General features: G+C 38.0%; 2 protein-coding genes and 1 long non-coding RNA gene across 4 annotated transcripts; 1 reads left to right on the plus strand and 2 right to left on the minus strand.

The window, feature by feature from the left end:
* Window positions 1–2,272: 2,272 nt before the first annotated feature.
* On the minus strand, window positions 2,273–4,398 carry LOC111798303. Its single transcript, XR_002815683.1, has 3 exons — window positions 4,272–4,398; window positions 4,061–4,171; window positions 2,273–2,638 (listed from the first exon to the last, which is right to left on the minus strand). It is a non-coding gene; the product is annotated as an uncharacterized LOC111798303 (long non-coding RNA).
* Window positions 4,399–4,898: 500 nt separating this feature from the next.
* LOC111798942 lies at window positions 4,899–10,128 on the plus strand. Its single transcript, XM_023682297.1, has 10 exons — window positions 4,899–5,245; window positions 5,959–6,038; window positions 6,147–6,224; window positions 6,943–7,055; window positions 7,149–7,214; window positions 7,395–7,496; window positions 7,573–8,128; window positions 8,408–8,613; window positions 8,767–8,930; window positions 9,754–10,128. The coding sequence occupies exons 1-10, from the start codon at window positions 5,118–5,120 to the stop codon at window positions 9,887–9,889; spliced, it is 1,629 nt and encodes a 542-aa protein (XP_023538065.1). The 5' UTR covers window positions 4,899–5,117; the 3' UTR covers window positions 9,890–10,128.
* Window positions 10,129–10,703: 575 nt separating this feature from the next.
* LOC111798154 (NADP-dependent malic enzyme) lies at window positions 10,704–17,348 on the minus strand. Of its 2 annotated transcripts, XM_023681148.1 has the most exons (19): window positions 17,208–17,348; window positions 16,742–16,905; window positions 16,517–16,637; window positions 16,069–16,143; window positions 14,673–14,824; window positions 14,486–14,591; window positions 14,351–14,416; window positions 14,145–14,240; window positions 13,992–14,063; window positions 13,829–13,912; window positions 13,641–13,739; window positions 12,406–12,453; window positions 12,267–12,320; window positions 12,086–12,184; window positions 11,758–11,847; window positions 11,531–11,683; window positions 11,353–11,443; window positions 11,133–11,261; window positions 10,704–11,040 (listed from the first exon to the last, which is right to left on the minus strand). In XM_023681148.1, exons 1-19 carry the CDS (start codon window positions 17,238–17,240, stop codon window positions 10,952–10,954), a joined length of 1,821 nt encoding a protein of 606 aa, XP_023536916.1. In that variant the 5' UTR covers window positions 17,241–17,348; the 3' UTR covers window positions 10,704–10,951. The 2 variants fall into 2 exon arrangements, with proteins under 2 accessions (XP_023536916.1, XP_023536917.1); XM_023681149.1 differs by lacking the exon at window positions 16,742–16,905 and having other exon boundaries at window positions 17,208–17,333.
* Between the last annotated feature and the right edge of the window lie 1,621 nt (window positions 17,349–18,969).

Here is an 18,969-nt window from a genome sequence, read left to right on the forward strand (position 1 = left end):
ATCTCTAAGAGGTTTGCATGTGAAAGAAAGGGAGGGAGTCATAGTCATCCTGTTAATCTGTTAATTTATTTGTGACAACACTGAACAAGCAAACGGTCCAAATACTGTGTGCAAATAGGAGTTGAGGAATCTTATCATGATCAGAAATCACTTGGTTCGTGAAAATGGAAAAGCAATCTAATGAACCAAAATTTATGCCTACAATTTTTGGTGGCTAGGATATAAGAGACTTTCTTCTCTCACTCGTTCATAAGCACCTTTCTGGGACTAATAGATGCGCTTATTTGTGAATGATAGGAAACCAATCTTGCAATGGAAATTGATAAAAAATAACATTAAAATTGTATTCTGATAATAAGAAAGACTACTATCGAACTCCAAGCACTTCGAGAGGCCTGAACTCTCCCCAGGAATGAAGAGGATCCAATTTGGAAACACCCCATCCATTAAACACAAAGCATGATTTACAATCTGGCTAAGAAATTGAAAAAAAAAATGCTCCTATATAAATAGTCTATTCGTCAAATATGTACAANCCATTAAACACAAAGCATGATTTACAATCTGGCTAAGAAATTGAAAACAAGAAATGCTCCTATATAAATAGTCTATTCGTCAAATATGTACAACAAACGCCCTTTTCTGAAAGACTGATTGTTCCAATAATTCATAGATTCTTGATAATTCTGGTTAACACAACTTGCAGGCAAAAACAACAGAAGATAATGAATGAAGGAGCTACAAGGAGGAAAAGTGATTGAAATAGAATGTTACCCTGAGGCCAGCAGATCATGGTCCCCACATGCCTCTCGCTGTCGATTGTTGCTGCGCGATTGACATCTTCTGGTGTCTGCGGTGAATTTTGAAAATGTGTGGTCACACACCCTGCTTTGCAAAAGAAGTGGGTGCACCGAATGAGATTGAGAATATGAATTTATGCATTTCCCCCCTTCTTTCTTAACAGAAGGGGTCGATATTCTGCATTATCTATCTCCCAAAATTGATAAGATCCCAGCAAGGATATGATAAACCCGACACGTATTATAGCATTTGTTTATAAATAAATGCATGTTGTGACAGGACTACAAAAAAAAGAAAAATAGGGGAGAAGATTTTATCTGGGACCTCAATAATATCTAAGCAAAAAGGGTGCCACCTTTTTAGTTTTCCATCACCCCACGAAAAATACATGTACCCACCTCACAAATATCCCCTACCCAATCACATATATTGTTCACATTTGTGCTGTAGCTGCAAAATGATGGAAGGAAGAAAAATATTTCATAGGCCAATGGTTTTAACCATAAAGCTTCTGCAGCTGTGCCCCTCATGTCACGTAATATGGGCTCACATACCACAGCCCACACTAAGCATATTAATTAAAAATTATTTTCACTGGCACCTTATATCCAATTATGTGCCAAAGAAAATTTTGTTCGCGTGTAAATGNCACCTTGCATCCAATTATGTGCCAAAGAAAATTTTGTTCGCGTGTAAATGCTGAAAAAGAGATAAGCTCTGATCTGAAAAAGTATAATAAACCAAAATCATTAGGTAAGGAATATAAAATCCCATGCTAAGAACAGAAAGCATAAATCCTGTACCATTGAAGGAGAGATGGAGGCATTATAAAATAATCTGTGAGGTTTCTCTAAGGAATGTTTTCTTTCTCAATCAACTATATTCTCACTGATAAGAGTCCAAAACTTGTGGGGGACGAAAAAACATCCAAAAGTAAACTTTAGTTTTACTATTATATTGATCGTTCCTTATTATTCCTTAAGAATTTATTCTGCTCATCCCACTAGAATCTAGCAGCATCATGGAAATTATTGGTAGCATCCACAACTTTTTGCAACTTCTGGAGCACCTTCAAACTAAATATCAACCACGTAAGCGGAATCAAACATAATTTATTTTGTAAGAATCCAAAATAGCGGCAATGGTAACAGAAATGTCACCCCTTGTTACAAAGCACAAGTTGCATGATGCAAATCGATAAATAATAAGAGGGAAATAATCATGTTAGAACTATTATCAGCATCGTGATTACAGTGTTATAAATATATATGTATATGTATGTATAGTATTATTATGGCAAGGTGTTTGGATTAGCTTATATGCAACACGACTGATTTAATAAGTGCAATTTGATTCTACAACATTTAGAGGCAAAAACTCACCACATAAGCTGATATGCATAGATCAGACAGGTGACAATCAAGACTTTTTTTTTCTTTTTTTTTTGGGGGGGGGGGGGNCATAAGGATATTATACACAAAAGAAAGAGAAGATAGCCAAAGGGCAAGGGGTAGAGGGAACTCCTCCCAACAAAAGACTAACCCAAAAAGTCCTTCCAATTTCTAATAGTCATGATAAGGGTATAATTACACTAAAACTCTTTGTGACCTGAGTTCCACCACGAGGCTAAGTGTTATATACTATAAATAAAAGAATCCTCTGAACTTAACTTATCCTCAGACATTCTAAGGTTCCTCTCTTTCCAAGTCACCCGTAGGGTAGCTTCCACTGTATAGCACCATTAAATTCTTGCCTTTCCACTAAATCTCATCTCCATCAGAGTTTCCAGCAATCAATCTTCAACCTTCTTAGGGAGACAGATTGAAAGCCCAAATTCCTTCAAAATAAAAGACCGACTCTTAGCCACAAAAGGACAGTGTAACAGCGGGTGATCTAAAGAATCTTCTCCTTTCTACATAAGCAGCAGATGGAAGGAGAAAGAGTCCATGTAGTGCAATGTCTTTGTAGAGTAATTCAAAAGATATACTCTTTACTCAAAACGGATGTTAAAATTTTATAATTGATCCAACTAGCTTCAACAAATTTATATGATTTGTTTAATGCTTCAACAAATTTATATGATTTTTTTAATTTTTCAGACTTCCTTAAAATACCCCATGACGTCAACATTTTATCAATGATTTTGTACCATCAACCTATAACTCCTTAAGACCAGCTTTTGATGGCTGCATCATCAGAGCTGTATTTACTCACGAGACTAATTAAACATGCATATACATATCGTAGGAACAACGAAAGATTTATGTTATGAAACTTGTTTGCTCAGAGCCTTTTGGAAATAATTAGAATCAAATTGTCAAGCCTAACCTAAAATTAGATCATTTGCATTTCTATCAGTATGCTGCTCGACCAACTGCATAACTTGGGCAATGAAAACTATTTGAAAGCCTTGGAGCTCTTAATGTCACAAGTGGCAGGACAGGGGATACGGAGCAACACTTTTGGACGTGGTTGTCTTCACTCTTTAGCTGACTATTAAACCAATGTCGTTAAATAGTTCTTTTTCATTTAATTCATAAATTATATAAATCAATCTTAAAAAATACCATAGTAGTTAGGTGATGAACAAAATCTTTACTTAATAGAAGATGGATGGCACCAAACTTATACAGACACAGTAACTGAATCACTATGGCAATTGCAAAAGAAAATTGAGCGTCATGCGGACGGTTGTCTCTACTATTCCTATAAACTTCAGGCTCTAAATCTTCTCTACTTTTTTCCTTTTTGTCAACAGTTAGTCTTGGCCTCCAAGAGGCTGGCCGTTCCTATTTGAGGTCCAAACAAATCGACCTCAACCATCTTATGTTTCCTAAAGCTTTATAACATAAAATGCCGCCAACATTTTTCGATTTCCATGTAGATAACATCATCTGTTAGACGAACACGACTCTCCACAATGGTATGATATTGTCCACTTTGAGCATAAGCTCTCATGGCTTTGATTTGGGCTTCCCCAGAAGGCCGCATACCAATGGAGTTAGTATTCCTCACTTATAAACCTATGATCATTCCCTAAATTAGCTGATGTGGGACTTCCATCATCCAACATCATCAACATTGCCAAACTCCCATTATACATTTTAGTTAAAGTAAGAATTCATATCATTACCAACACTAAATCCTGTAAATTAAGCAAACACGCAATTAAAATACTTCGTCATCCAGTAATACTTCAAATCTAAACTAACAAATCAAGTTCTAAGTTAATAAGCAGTCTGGTAGAATGGGAAATTACTTGGCGCAGCAGATTAAGCTGGCGTAGTACTACGACAGGATGGAAACCGCCTCTAACAGTGTCGATTGAAAGTCGAGATTGACTATCAAACGCATTCTCCCCGAATTCCTCCTGAGAAATCCACAAGACTTTACCGGCATGAAACCAAAACACACAAGCCAATCTGATATGAAGTTTGGTAAACATTGAATGGAAATTCAGAAACGCATACCTCTTAGCAAATAGACGAACTCCATGAGGCCATTGTTGAAGTTCTAACAGAGCAATCGGAATCCGCCACTCTGCTTTCCTTTTACCGTGATTCTGATCAAGAATGATGTACGGAAAATAATAGTAAATGTTCGAATTAAAAAAATAAAAAAAATTGTAATAATTTATTCCCAACAAATTTAAATTATATTTAACAGATATTATTGAATTTTAGGTTCTTTATATTAATTACATATTTAAAAAATATTAAATTTTATAATGGTTCAGAGTGTCCCGAGCTTAATCCAAGTTCGACCCAAATTTTAAATTCAATCGATCCATTTGAATATGAATAATTACTTGGAGGTAAATCAAATATTAATGTGTCAATAAAAAAAATATTAAAATATTAAAATTTTATTTTTTTTAATATTTTTATAATTATAAACATTTTGAAATTAATATAAACAATTGAATGGTTAATAATAATAAAAAAAATTAATTAAATACAAAGAGGAAAAATTATAATATCAATTTCGAAAATAGAAATTTAATTAATAAAACATAAAATATTAATGTTTAAAAATTTAATTAAATAAATAAAGCATAAATAAAATAACCCCAAATTATATTTCAGTAATCACTATGATCATACGGTTAGGGGTGTCAGCCGCATCCCGATTGCTGTTGGCGCCATTTGCCGATGCCGCAAAACTCTGCACATTTTCGTGAGAGAAATTTTGGTGAGATTTGATCCTTCGGATGAACTATATCATGGGCCAGTGAGCTGAGCATGGTTGCGATATGCTTCTGCTGCACCGGTAGATCAATGAAATTTTCACTTTCGTGTTTTTAATAGCCCTAAACTATGGAGGACCAGAGGCTGTTGGACAACGAGAGGCATCAGATCGAGCAGATTCTTCAGCTTGATAATGAGGAGTTGCAAGTTGAAGAAGTGGACTACCTCCCTGAATCCGATGACGATCGCGATGCTATGTAATGTTTATACCTTCCGTCGCTTTTTTATAGTTGCTTGTCGAACATTGGGTTGAAAAAATCTTAATCAATGATTGGATGATGATTTAACTGCCGAATTGAATTTGATGAATGGTTTCTGTGTTAAAAGATTTGATTGTTTTGGGGATTTAAGTTTCGAGTCAAAATTCTTGCTTCGGTGCACAATTTCTTCAATGCTCCAATGTCGTAGTGGATTTGGTTTTATCTTAATTATTTCGCTTCGGTATTACGTTTAGAGCAGCTGTTAGAGAAGCCACCATTTTTTTAGAAAGTTATATACTTCCTTTCTTTTCATACTCTTAGCGAAGAAACCAGAGAAACTTAGAATAAGCAAGTCAGTATCGATTATTTTCTTTCGTTAAGGAAAGAAGGGATACCTATTTGAGGCCTCCTACAGATGGACTGGCGTAATTATTAGATTCCATTCCTCTATTATAGTCGTTTGCTAGATTTAGTCATCCGTATCAGCAAAAGGTAATTCTATTAATGAATAGAATTGCTTTATTTGTGTTCAAGAAAATTTCTTTGATGTCATAAGTTCATACGTTCTTTCATTTGTCTTCCTTTTCCTCTTGCTGCTGTAGTCGTTCTTCGTGTTATTGATTTATTATTACTGTGAATGGGGCGACATGCTTTAGTTCTCACCACACGCACTGACTTCATCCTGTTTTTTTCCGGTTGTATCGAAGCAGTAATGATCATGGTGGTTATGAGGCCTTTGCAGAATTTACTTTCAATTCCTCTTTGGCATCTTTGCATACGTATCTTGGTGGTATGAATTTGTTGTTCATTTTTATCGTCTGATTAATATTTTGAGTATTCATGTCAATTCTATTTGGGGTACAGTTCTACTAATGTCTCCTGTGGTTACATGTAACAGAGGTTGAGGATGCTCATCACAGAATGGCTTTCTTGGATGGTGGTGCCGTCCTGAACATTCCTGTATTTTATCTTGAAGGTATTCGATTGTTTATGCATCCTCTTTCTGCTTCAAGCATCAATTGCATTGGTTTGAGTGCCATAATCTGATTAGGATGGTTACAAACCCTCTGTAATTTTAGAAATCTACAAATCTGATATTTATCTTTTAAAAATGGTTTTAAACAAATGTCCTTGTAGTCTAAAGAATCAAAGTCTGCAAAGTATAAAATTTTGTTGAAGTCGATAGTTATTCTCGATTTTATTATAAAAAAAGAATAGTATTTTTCCTGAATTAGAAAAAGGCAGCAATTCCATTAGAGTATGGAAGAAAAGCTGCACAATTTCTTGGAACAAACAGGTTTCTTTTGCTTGGAGAGCTATAAAATAGATTCACGCTGCGACTGTATATGTTCAAATTTTATAATTCATCATGAGTAGTTCATGTCTGAAGCAGCAGGCTCTTCTCCCCTGTCCATGGGGAGTAAGAAATTAGCATGTTTTTCAATTGTCATCCCCTTGCTTGATGCGTTTAGATGACCTGTAGGCCTTCTATGCTTATCTCAAGAGTTTAGATATAACTGTTTGCAGAATGAAGAATAGTTCAATTGAGAAGACCTTGATTTTTCCAAGTTTGAGTGAACAAGTCAATGTTTCATGATTATGGTCAACTGGCATCTAGAAACCTTATTGAGGATACCTTTTTTTTATCTTGGCTCTTATTTTAGTACGTCATGTATAATTCACATATTTCTCAGGAGTTGTGTTGTTCCCAGAAGCTACTTTACCTCTCAGAGTGATACAATCAAATTTTATTGCTGCCATTGAGAGAGTGTTGACTCACTTTGATACTCCTAATACCATAGGTGTGGTATGTGCTCAAATATAGGCAGTGGATATAGCTTTTAAAGATTCCTTGAAATCCTTTATTGGTAGCTCAAGCAAGATTAAATATTCTATTCAGGTTCACGTCTCTGTAGATTCTGAGAGTGATAGACTACGTTTTGCAAATATTGGGACAACTGCAGAGGTATTATTACTCAATTTTGATTCACGTTGTCTTTTCCTTTTCTGACATTATTACAAAATCAATTAGTATATGCTCAGGCCATGGTTTGGGGTTGTTTAGCTTCTATCTAAACTTTAAGGTAAAGGCTGCCATACTTCTAATGACATGCATCCATGTACCTACTGACTCTCTCTATTACAGATTCGGCAGTTTCGGAGGTTGGAGGATGGTTCACTCAATGTTCTTGCTAGAGGGAAGCAGCGGTTTCGCCTTAGGCGCCGTTGGATTGATGTTGAAGGAGTGGTTAGTGCAAATTCCTGTTCTTGAATTATTTGTATTATTTTACTTCTTTTTCTTAATAAGATTGCAACGTTTGTAGCCTTGTGGAGAAGTTCAAATTATCCAGGAAGATTTGCCATTAAGGACTCCGCGGGATGCTTTTGGAGATTTGGCTCCAAGGAATACTATTCAGCGCCACAGTCTCTCATGTGCATTGGCTTCATATACTACTTGCTCTAGACCATTTACGTCCAGGGATGAGGAGGATGATTCAGCCTCTAATTCTGAAGAAAGCTTTGAACGTGAGCTTTCATTGAGAGAGAGGAAAGTCCACCAAGCAGCAATTGGTTCCAGTGAGTCTTGTAGCGATGAGGAGATTTCTGGGTCAGAGGCAGAACACCAACACGCAATGTCACATCAAAATGACTCTGATTCTTTGAGTTTTTTGCATTCTGACTATGAGAAAGAAAGTGAAAAACCTTCCCCTGATATAGGAAAGAGTTCCACATCAGCTAAGGATTCTAGCGAGAGGAAAGAATTCAAAGGATGTCGAAGAAACTCAAGTTTTAATCACATGCATGGGGTCTCAAAAGCTTTTTTGCCATATTGGGTCTACTCAATGTACGACTCATATTGTCTTGCTCAAAAAGCAGCAGGTGATTTTAGTTGCTTTCTTTCACCCTCAGCCTTTCTTTTCTTTCCTTTTATTTATTTTATCTGGTTTCTGTTTTCTATTTAGATTTACGTTTCACTTGTTTCTATTAATCATTTGGTATTTTGATTCTGTACTTTTTGGTGTTATTTATCGATTATTTAGTATATATATATATCCTATTTCTGCAATATATCAAGATAATTTGTGGCAACAGTGTTGGTTCTGTTTTTATTTTATTTTTAATTTTTTTTATTTTATTTCTTATCATCACTATTTGCAGCTATGTGGAAGCAGATAGTGGGGGCACCAAACATGGATGGTTTTGTGAAGAATCCAGACATTTTATCATTCTATATTGCTAGTAAGATTCCAGTTTCTGAATCTACTAGACAGGAGCTTTTGGAGATTGATGGCATTTCGTATAGATTGCGTCGGGAAATTGAGTTACTTAAGTCTATCGATCTCATCCAATGTAAAAACTGTAAGGTAATCACAAGTCTCTGACGTATGCTTGCACTCGTCCACTCCATTTCTTGCCTCTGCCCACAACTTGTGCTTCTGTATTGCAGCACTGTGCGTAGTCATTCCAACGCATACTTAGCTAGCCATTGTTCTTACATGTAATTTCCTCTTATGCAGACAGTCATAGCCAAGCGCAGCGATATGTTGGTGATGTCTAGTGACGGCCCACTCGGTGCTTATGTGAACCCCCATGGTTATGTGCATGAAATAATGACTCTTTACAGAGCAAATGGCTTAGCACTTAGAGGACGAGCTGAGACAGAATACAGTTGGTTCCCTGGGTATGAGATTAACCTAGCTTTTCTTTTCTTTGAGCCTATGAGTTTCTTTTTACTCACTGTCTTAAAAAGAACTTGTTCGTGACTAGTTTATAAAAAAGTTAATGTGCTGGTTTTGTTTCTAACACGACACTACACTTGAGCATGAAGTACAATCGAGCATAGGTTCCCACTAGAATATGTAGTGTAGGGGAACGGTTTCTAGGTTGGGTCGGAACCTTTCAACCCATTTCTGGTATAAAATGTGACCAATTATTAACCAATCAACAAAATTACTTTGCATCAAAACATAGAAATGTTCACTAATCTTACTAACATGGTATTGGTTGAATAATTGAAAAATGAGATTATTTAGAAATACACATTGATGAATGCTATGATTACATTTGATCATTATCAATTTTTGGTGACCACCTTCTTAGGATTTGATATATTATGAGTTATTTTTGCTACCACAAGTCAAGTGGCTATTCCATGAGATTCATCAGGGCAGCCACCTTCTTAGGATTTGATATATTATGAGTTATTTTTGCAACCACAAGTCAAGTGGCTATTCCATGAGATTTGTCTAGGCGTGGATAGGCTAGCTCAAATACTTGGGTTATAAAAAAAAGAAAAGTGTGAATAGTTCAAGGGTCGGATCAAGCAGCATGTCTTGTGAAAATCCGAGAAATAAAAGTTAAAACGTAAATATCTACTAGTTATGAGAAAATAAAATCTTTTTACATTTATGGATATTTAGAATATTGTTTAATCAGATCTCTAATGACTACATTATGTTTTTCTTTTAATCTTTCCATGAGACACTCTGACTTTCGTCTTTCAGGTACGCGTGGACAATCTCGATCTGCGCCACTTGTGAAACTCAGTTAGGATGGCTTTTTACTGCCACAAACAGGAATCTGAAACCCAGATCGTTTTGGGGAATTCGAAGCTCCCAGTTAGCCGATGCCACACGTTAATTCGTCAAGCTTTGGTTAACTCTTTCTAAACTTCTTATAAAGTCTGTAGAGGGATATTCATGTTTGCATTTGAATGCTTTGCTTCTTGAGATATGAGTGCTTCTGTTGCAGCGACTTCTAAAAGCTCCACATATATATATATATATAATATTCTCATATGCGACTTGTAATAAAAACATTCTGTTTGTAACTATATTCTATTGTAGGTAGCTGGAAAATTTGCTCAATCGAACATATTTCAGTAATCAGGTATGTCAAGTTTTGTAGTGTAGTTGTACTTTATTTTATGTTTTCTCGTGTCTTAAACATCATATAAGTGAAACGAGGACGGGAAGTACTCTCTTTCACGATAAATCTCATTTTGGTCTTTGAATTTTATGTTTGTTTCATTTTAAAAACTTCCAAACGTCTATTTTAATCCCACACTTCCCTCACTCCATTTTTTTTTTTTTTTTTCTTATTCAGTTTGTCCTGATGATGGCAAGATAAATTTGCTTTTTTTTTTATAATAAATTATTATATTGTTTTATATTGTTCTGATGATGCCTCTTTTTATTATTGTTGATTTTTAGTTTTTTTTTTTCCTTATTCGGTTTTTTTTTATTGATGTTGGGGTCATTTAGAGTGCCCCTGCGTATCGTCCTCAATGGTTCGAACCTCCAAGGATCCAAGGACTCTTATCTTCACGCTCGAGTTTTCACTAATGTTCACTCGATTTATTTAATTTTCATGGTGATGGTATATTATTATGAACTAATTTAGTTATAATTAATTAAAAATTTAGCACAAGTGAACCAAAGTAAACATCAACTCGAAGGTGAAAGTATAAGTTAATTTTATTTGCACAAATGATCTCATGAATTACAAAAGCCTACATGACTCAATCTAAACAACAAATGAATATTACATAAACAGATAAACCACTTCAGAAACAGACAATTAAAAGAAGCAAAAGTAACAAGTTCTTGAGGCATTTCCTATGCTAATGCCATGACTACAACAACAAATTACACAAAAAAAAAAATGATGGAAAATTTTGAAAACCAAAACTACAACGTTCATTTAAAGGTAGCTACGGTAGCCGGGGCTGTACATGCAGCTCTCGGCAAACTTTACGAGATCCTTCGGTCGAGGAAGACGAGAAGCCAGACCTGTAATGTAATAGCATATGATACAAATGTTACTAAACTTTTCTATATGAATGATTTAATCACATTGTGAAGAAAATGGGAGAGAAGCTGACCAAGTTCATAGGCTTTAGCAGCAACTTTAGCAGCAATGTTAGCTGATATCTTTCTGATGTTGGTAAAGGGAGGGTAAATCAAACCCTTCTCATAGTTTTCTTCACTCACTTGGGCAGCCAATGCCTCCGCTGCAAAGAGGAAGAAACCATTAGCATCGAACTCGAAAAAATTAGCACAAAACAAGCATCAGTTGGCTCAGTTAACGAAACGTTCACTTACAGGCTGCCAAGAGCATGTCGTCGTGCACGCGAATAGTACCCGACATGATCAGTCCCAAGCCAAATCCAGGGAATATGTAAGCATTGTTGGCCTGAATGGCATTAGGAAGAGAGCAAATATGTAAGCATTGTTGGCCTGAATGGCACTTGATGAGTTAAGAGGAATGAAAGGTAGGTACCTGGCCAGGCACATAAACTTTCCCATCATATTCAACAGGGTCAAATGGACTTCCACTGGCGAAGATCGCCCGACCCTGGCTCCATGTATAAGCTTCTTCGGCGGTACACTCCGATTGTGACGTCGGGTTCGAGAGTGCAAGGATAAGTGGTTTCTACAAAGCAATACTCGGGTTAACGGAATTGAGGAATGGCAGGGGGGAGAAGTTGATAAGGAATAAGGAAGAACCTCATTGAGGGATGCCATGGCCTCCACAACTTCCTTTGTAAATGTCTTTCCAACACCAGATGTTCCTATCAACACTGTTGGCTTGATTGCCTATATAATTGAAAGTTCAAAAAAGATCAGATATACTTCGAAGGTGGAGTAAATAATTGTAACGGCCCTAGCCCACCGCTAGCAGATATCGTCCTCTTTGGGCTCGGACTTTCCCTCAGTTTTTAAAACTCGTCTGCTAGGGAAAGGTTTCCACACTCCTATAAAGGGTGTTTCGTTCTCCTCCCCAGCTGACGTGGGATCTTACAATAACGAAGCATTATCGATGTCGATTACAGACCTGGACGGCACCCAAAAGATCCTTGATAGATTCATGGTCGTGAGCCCAAGGCTTCTTGAAGTGTTGAAGGGAATCGAGGCGGGATCGAACGATCAGCCCCTGTGACAATGGTCATAATCTTTTAGAACATGAAACATTAATGTGTAATGGCACAGTTTTGAGATGAGTTAGTTCATACTACCTTTGAGTCCACAAGCCAAATCTTCTTGCGAGTCTCTTCAACTGGAGCTTGGGTCTGCCCAAAAACAAGCAAAATCATAAGCCATAATTGCATTTGATTCAGAATAGAAAGGAGAAGAGGAATAGAAGTAGGCTCATACTTGTTTTGAAACCTCCAAAGCAATAAGCTCAGCTATACCAGTTCCAGCCTGCAACAGTTTAATGAAAGAAATAAGAAAATGGAAGCAAGTTGTGAGATCCCACGTTGGTTGGAGAGGAAAACGAAGCATTCTTTATAAGAGTGTGGAAATCTCTCCCTAGTAGACGCGTTTTAAAAAATTTGAAGGGAAAACCCAAAGAGGACAATATTTGGTAGCGATGGGCTTGGGCCGTTACAAATGGTGTTAGAGCCAGACAGTGGACGATGTGCCAGTGAGGAGACTGAGCCACGAATGGAGGTGGACACGAGGCAGTGTGCTAGCAAGGACGCAGGGTCCCGAAGGGGGTGGATTAGGGGGTCCCACATCGATTGGAGAAAAGGGAACGAGTGTCGGCGAGGACGCTGAGCCCCGAAAGGAGGGTGGATTGTGAGATCCCACATCGGTTGGAGAGGAGAATGAAACATTCTTTATAACGGTGTGGAAACCTCTCCCTAGTAGAAGGGGCAAAGGATTGTGAGATCCCACATCGGTTAGAGAGGAGAACGAAACATTCTTTATGAAGGTGTGAAAACCTCTCTCCAGTAGATGCATTTTAAAAACCTTAAGGAGAAGCCCGAAAGGGAAAGCCCAAAGAGGGCAATATATGCTAGTGGTGGGCTTGGACCATTACACATGGTATCAGAGGCAGACACCGGACGATGTGCCAGCAACGAGGCTAAGCCTCAAAGGGGGGTGGACACGAGGCGGTGTGCCAGTAAGGACGCTAGTAGACGCATTTTTAAAACCTTAAGGAGAAGCCCGAAAGGGAAAGCCCAAAGAGGATAATATATACTAGTGGTGGGCTTAAACCATTACAAATGGTATTAGCGCTAGACACCGGACGATGTGCCAGTGAGGAGGCTGAGCCCCAAAGGGGGTGGACACGAGGCGGTGTGCCAGTAAGGACGCTGAGCCCTGAAGGGGGTGGATTGTGAGATCCCACATCGGTTGGAGAAGAGAACGAAACATTCTTTATAAGGGTATGGAAACCTCTCCCTAGTATCCTCGTTTTAAGAACCTTGAGGTAAAGCTCAAAGAGGATAATATCTGCTAACGGTGGGCTTGGGCCATGACACAAGTTCAGAGTAAAAGCATGGCTATTCGATCTCTTACAAGACAGGAAACTTAAGCAGATGGACCATCAAAGAAATATGTGCCAAAGTAAACAAACACAGCTCAAAGCACTTCAAACTCACCTCTCCAGCTCCAAGGAACAGGAAAGTATGGTCAGCTAATGTCCCTCCAACAAGTTTAAGAGCTGAAAGAAGTCCCGCTACGACGACAGATGCCGTACCCTAAACGTCCGAGTAAGAGACACCATGTTAGAGGAAATCTTCTCTTAAAACCTACATTAATAGTTAAAAGCGATGCGTATGTTTCGTACCTGAATGTCATCGTTAAACACGAGGTGTGACGAGCTATATCTCGAAAGCAACTCGAACGCATTGTGGTTAGCAAAATCTTCAAACTGTTAAATAACAAATGCTTAGCAACAAAATGAAGAACTCCAAGCTGTGTCATGAAATAAGTTGAAACTTCCAAATCACCTGAATCAACACTTTCTCTCCATAGTTCTTCTTTACTGCATACATGAACTCATCCAAAAGCTCCATGTACTCCTAAATGAAGGAAAGAACACAACGATGAGCGGATTGAAATCGAGGGGACGGGAGAGCAAAAGGAGGCAAAAAACCGTTCACCTGTCCTCTAGCACGTTTATGTCGAAGGCCGATGTAAAACTCATCGTTCAAAAGCTGCTCATTGTTCGTACCGACGTCGATGGTGATAGGCAAGCACTGCACATATACACAACTCCAAACTTTAGCCATTGCTTGGTTTAGTACTTGAAAGCAAAGCTGCCTAATCCTAGAATAAACACTAGTATATAAACTCGAGTATCGCTTACAGCCGAGGGTCGGATTCCTCCGAGCGCTGTATACAACGAGAGCTTCCCCACAGGAATCCCCATGCCCTGAAAGATATCATTTGAACAAATTAAGTAAAGGTTCACCAGCTGAATGAAAGTAGTAAGTTTTGTTACCTGGCATCCGAGATCCCCGAGGCCGAGAATCCGCTCACCGTCGGTCACAACAATAACTTGAATGTTCCTTTCGGGCCAGTTCTTCAACACTTCAAGAATCTTTCCCCTGGAAATGGAAGTTTTTGATTATGTGTTCTTGTACTAATGCAGCTAATCATACATAATAAACACTTGTTTAATGGCATACTTCTCTTTTAAACTGATGAAAAGGCCTTGAGGTCGCCTGTAAATGCTTCCATACTTCTGGCAAGCTTCGCCGACGGTCGGAGTGTAGACGACGGGAAGCAGTTCTTCGACGTTATCGATCAGAAGCTTGTAGAACAGCCTTTCGTTTCTCTCCTGCAAGATCAAATGATATGAGACATGTATAAACATGAACAGGAATTGGCTTGTTTACATGTTTTGATTGAAACTAACATGTAACCGCTTAAGCTCATTGTAGCAGATATTGTCCTTTTGGGGCTTTCCCTTTCGGACTTCTCCTCAAGGTTTTAAAACGTGTCTATTAGGGAGAGGTTTCCACACCCTTATAAGGAATGTTTTGTTCCCATCTCCAACCGATATGGGATCTCGCAATCCACCCCCCTTGGGGGCCCAGCGTCCTTTCTGCTACACCGCCCGATGTCTGGCTCTTATACTATTTGTAATAGTCCAAGCCCACCGCTAGCAGATATTGTCCTCTTTTGGCTTTCCCTTTTGGGTTTCCCCTCAAAGTTTTAAAACGTGTCTGTTAGTGAGAGGTTTCCACACCCTTATAAAGAATGTTTCGTTCCCATCTCCAATCGATGTGGGATCTCACAATCCACCCCCTTTGGGGGCCCGACGTCCTTGCTAGCACACCACCCGGTGATTGGCTCTGATACCATTTGTCACAGTCCAAGCCCACCGCTAGCAAATAATGTCCTCTTTGGAGTTTCCCTTTCGAGCTTCCCCTCAAGGTTTTAAAACGCGTCTGNGGCCCGACGTCCTTGCTAGCACACCACCCGGTGATTGGCTCTGATACCATTTGTCACAGTCCAAGCCCACCGCTAGCAAATAATGTCCTCTTTGGAGTTTCCCTTTCGAGCTTCCCCTCAAGGTTTTAAAACGCGTCTGTTAGGGAGAGATTTTCACACCCTTATAAGGAATGTTTCGTTCTCCTCTCCAACCGATGTGGGATCTCACAATCCACCCCCTTTGAGGGCCCAGCGTCCTTGTTGGCACACCGTCCAGTGATTGGCTCTGATATCATTAGTCACAGTCCAAGCCCACCGCTAGCAAATATGTCCTCTTTGGGCTTTCCCTTTCAAGCTTCCCCTCAAGGTTTTAAAACGCGTCTATTAGGGAGAGATTTTCACACCCTTATAAGAAATGTTTCGTTCTCTTCTCCAACCGACGTGGGATGTCACCGTCCACTTCTCAACTCCAATTTCAAGAGACAACAAACGTTTTAAGTCATTTTTAGTTCTAATTTAACAGACAAACCCCAAAGTTCAAACATCTCAAAACCTTAAAAACTGATTTACTCCTAATGGTCTCAATTCAATAGGGACAGATGAATCAAACATCAAACTAAATAATAAATGAGTGGAGAAAACATCAACCTGAAGATCCATCATGGCAATATATCTGTGTAATGGAACTTCATAGTTGCGAAGATTGTGCATCATCCTCCTTTCCTGCTCGCCAAAAGAAACCATTAAAATCTTAGTAAACCAAGTTCAACGGTCCATGTAACAGTCCAAGCCCACCGCTAGCCGATATTGTCTTCTTTGGGCTTTCCCTCCTGTGCTTTGATTTTAAAACGCGTCTGCTAGGGAGAGGTTTCTACACCCTTATAAGGAATGCTTCGTTCTCTTCCCCAACTAATGTGAGATCTCACAATCCACCCCCGTTCAGGGCCTAGTGTCCTTTCTAGCATATCGCGCGGTGTCTGGCTCTGATACTATTTGCAACGACCCGGACAGGTTTCCACACCCTTAGAAGGAATGTTTCGTTCCCCTCTACAACCGACGTGGGATCTCACATACCAATACAGAGATCTAAACTAACCTGAAGCTCTTGATTAAGAAGTGCTGGTGGCAACAAACCACGCAAGTAATGAGCATCCCTCTCTTTCTCAGTAAAAGCAAGCCCTTTGTTATAGATTGGATCACGCAACAACGAATAGCCACTAAACCAACAAAACAAAGAATGATATCAGAAACAAAAACAAAAACAAAAACAAAACAAAACATGTTTTATCAACAAGGTTGTTTCTTGTTTCTTAATCTTGACCTAGCAACAGAGACAGTCCAAGGAGTAATGAGCTGATCTTCAGTGGCATTATGTTCCCCATAAGCTTCCTCGTACTTATTGTCAATTTCTTCAATCTCCATATGAACACTACCATTACTCATCGTCTTCTTCATTGCACCCTCCATTAATCTCTCGACTGGTCTCTACAAAATGGCAGAAAGCTAACAGAAAAAGGCAGAACACAGCGAATGGAATCACACCCTTTTGAAAAAACAGACAGAATTTGGTGGAAATGGAAGGAACAAGATCGAGGTTTTATAGTGAACGAAATGAACAGCTACAAATGCTTATTCCTTGGTGGGTTCATCTTGTCAACGAATTATGGCGACAATGTGAAGAGCACAAACGACCCACGTGGACTAATTCATTCAAGAATTCGACAAACCAAAATATAAAAAAAACAAAAAAAAACAACAAAAAAATGAGCTGAGATTTTGTGTTTTACCAAGTAGTGGCGGTGTCGGAGGAAGGAGAGCATATCTCTGTGGGAACGCGTGACAAATATTAATTCAGATTTCAAAGGTTGCAATGTTTCCGCGTTTTCTTGTGTGAGGAACAGTCAAGAGGATTGGTTGAGGGTTAAAGTTTGAACCTTTGAAGATTGGGTTCTTTTTTCAATTCAATCCCTCATTTCCCATCTAATTTCATTTTAGTCCCCAACACCCAATTTCCTTTTCTTTTTTCACCCAAAAAAAACGATAAACGATTTAATTTATCTAAAAACACGACCGAACTTTTAAAAGTTGTGAGTATTTTATTTCAAAAATACCCTTTTAACTTTTGGCCGTGATTATTGATGTGATGTCCCACATTAGTTGGGGAGGAGAACAAACCACCATTTGTAAAGGTGCGGAAACCTTCCTCTAGCAGACGCGTTTTAAAGCCTTAAGGGGAAGCTCGAAAGGGAAAGCCTGAAGAGGACAATATCTGCTAGCGGTGGAATTAGGTCGTTACAAATGGTATCAGAGCCTGACATCGAACGATGTGTCAGCCTTCTCACTGTTCCCTGAAGGGGGTAGACACGAGGTGGTGTGCCAGTAAGAACGCTGGTCCAAAATGGGATGGATTTGGGGGCGATCCCACATCGATTAGAGTAAGGAAAGAGCCAGACATCGGACGATGTGTCAGCCTTCTCGCTGTTCCCTGAAGGGGGATAGAGACGAGGCGGTGTGCCAGTAAGGATGCTGGCCCCAAAGGGGGTGGATATGGGGGCGGTCCCACATCGATTGGAGGAAGGAAAGAGTGTCAGCGAGGACGGTGGCCTCGATTGGGAATGGATTGTGATGTCCAGATTGGTTGTTTCTTTCAAACTTGATTCAAACAAAAATATCTTAGTTATATTGTCTCAATTTACTGTCACTTCTATTTTTTATTCCACATTAATTTTAAAATATTAATAAAATGGTTTAGAAATTTTATTCATATGATTTTGAATTTGTTATAATTTTTTTTTTTTTTTTTTTTTTTTGTCACTCACCTCAAAATATATTTTTAAATATTTAAAATTTACGGTTTAATTTAATATTATTAAACACATTTTATTCTATAAATATTAGTTTAAAATAATTTAAAATACGGAAAAAAATTATTTTGATTATTATTTTAAAATCACTTCAAAGTTCAAACAAACATCTAAATCAATAAAAATAAATAAAAATTATTACGTGTCGTTAAGACAAACGTGGGGCCCACTGAATAAGTTACCGGAAGGCAAAGAAGTGGTAGCCGGTAACTCCCCCTCCATATTTGGGGCGCTACCTACCGCTTTTGCCAGTCGCATCCAAATTTTCCTTTTTTCTTTTTTCTTTTTTTCTTTTTTAATATAAGAAATTATTTTTTAAGTAAAAAAAAACTATAAAAACCTAATTTTGTCTAATTATTTTATTTATTTATTTTTCGTGCCAGTTCGAAACCCATAACTTAAAAGAAAAATAAATAAATAAATCGAGATAATTTTTAATATTATTCAATTTAAACAGATCTATTCAATTTTGATTTATTTTATTTTTTTACTTTTGATAAATTCAATTATTTTAAATGGTTGACTAATTTAATTTTAAGAAATTTTGACTTTCAAATTTTTATTTTCGGTGTAAAAAAAAATTCAAAAACTCATAATTTACTAACTTTTATATTTCTATATATATAATATATATTAAAATGTTAATTTGGTAGCGTATCATATAGGTTAACATAATTTATTAAAT

The sequence above is a fragment of the Cucurbita pepo genome, chromosome LG07, assembly GCF_002806865.2.
Source record: "Cucurbita pepo subsp. pepo cultivar mu-cu-16 chromosome LG07, ASM280686v2, whole genome shotgun sequence".
In the NCBI taxonomy this organism is placed as follows: domain Eukaryota; kingdom Viridiplantae; phylum Streptophyta; class Magnoliopsida; order Cucurbitales; family Cucurbitaceae; genus Cucurbita; species Cucurbita pepo.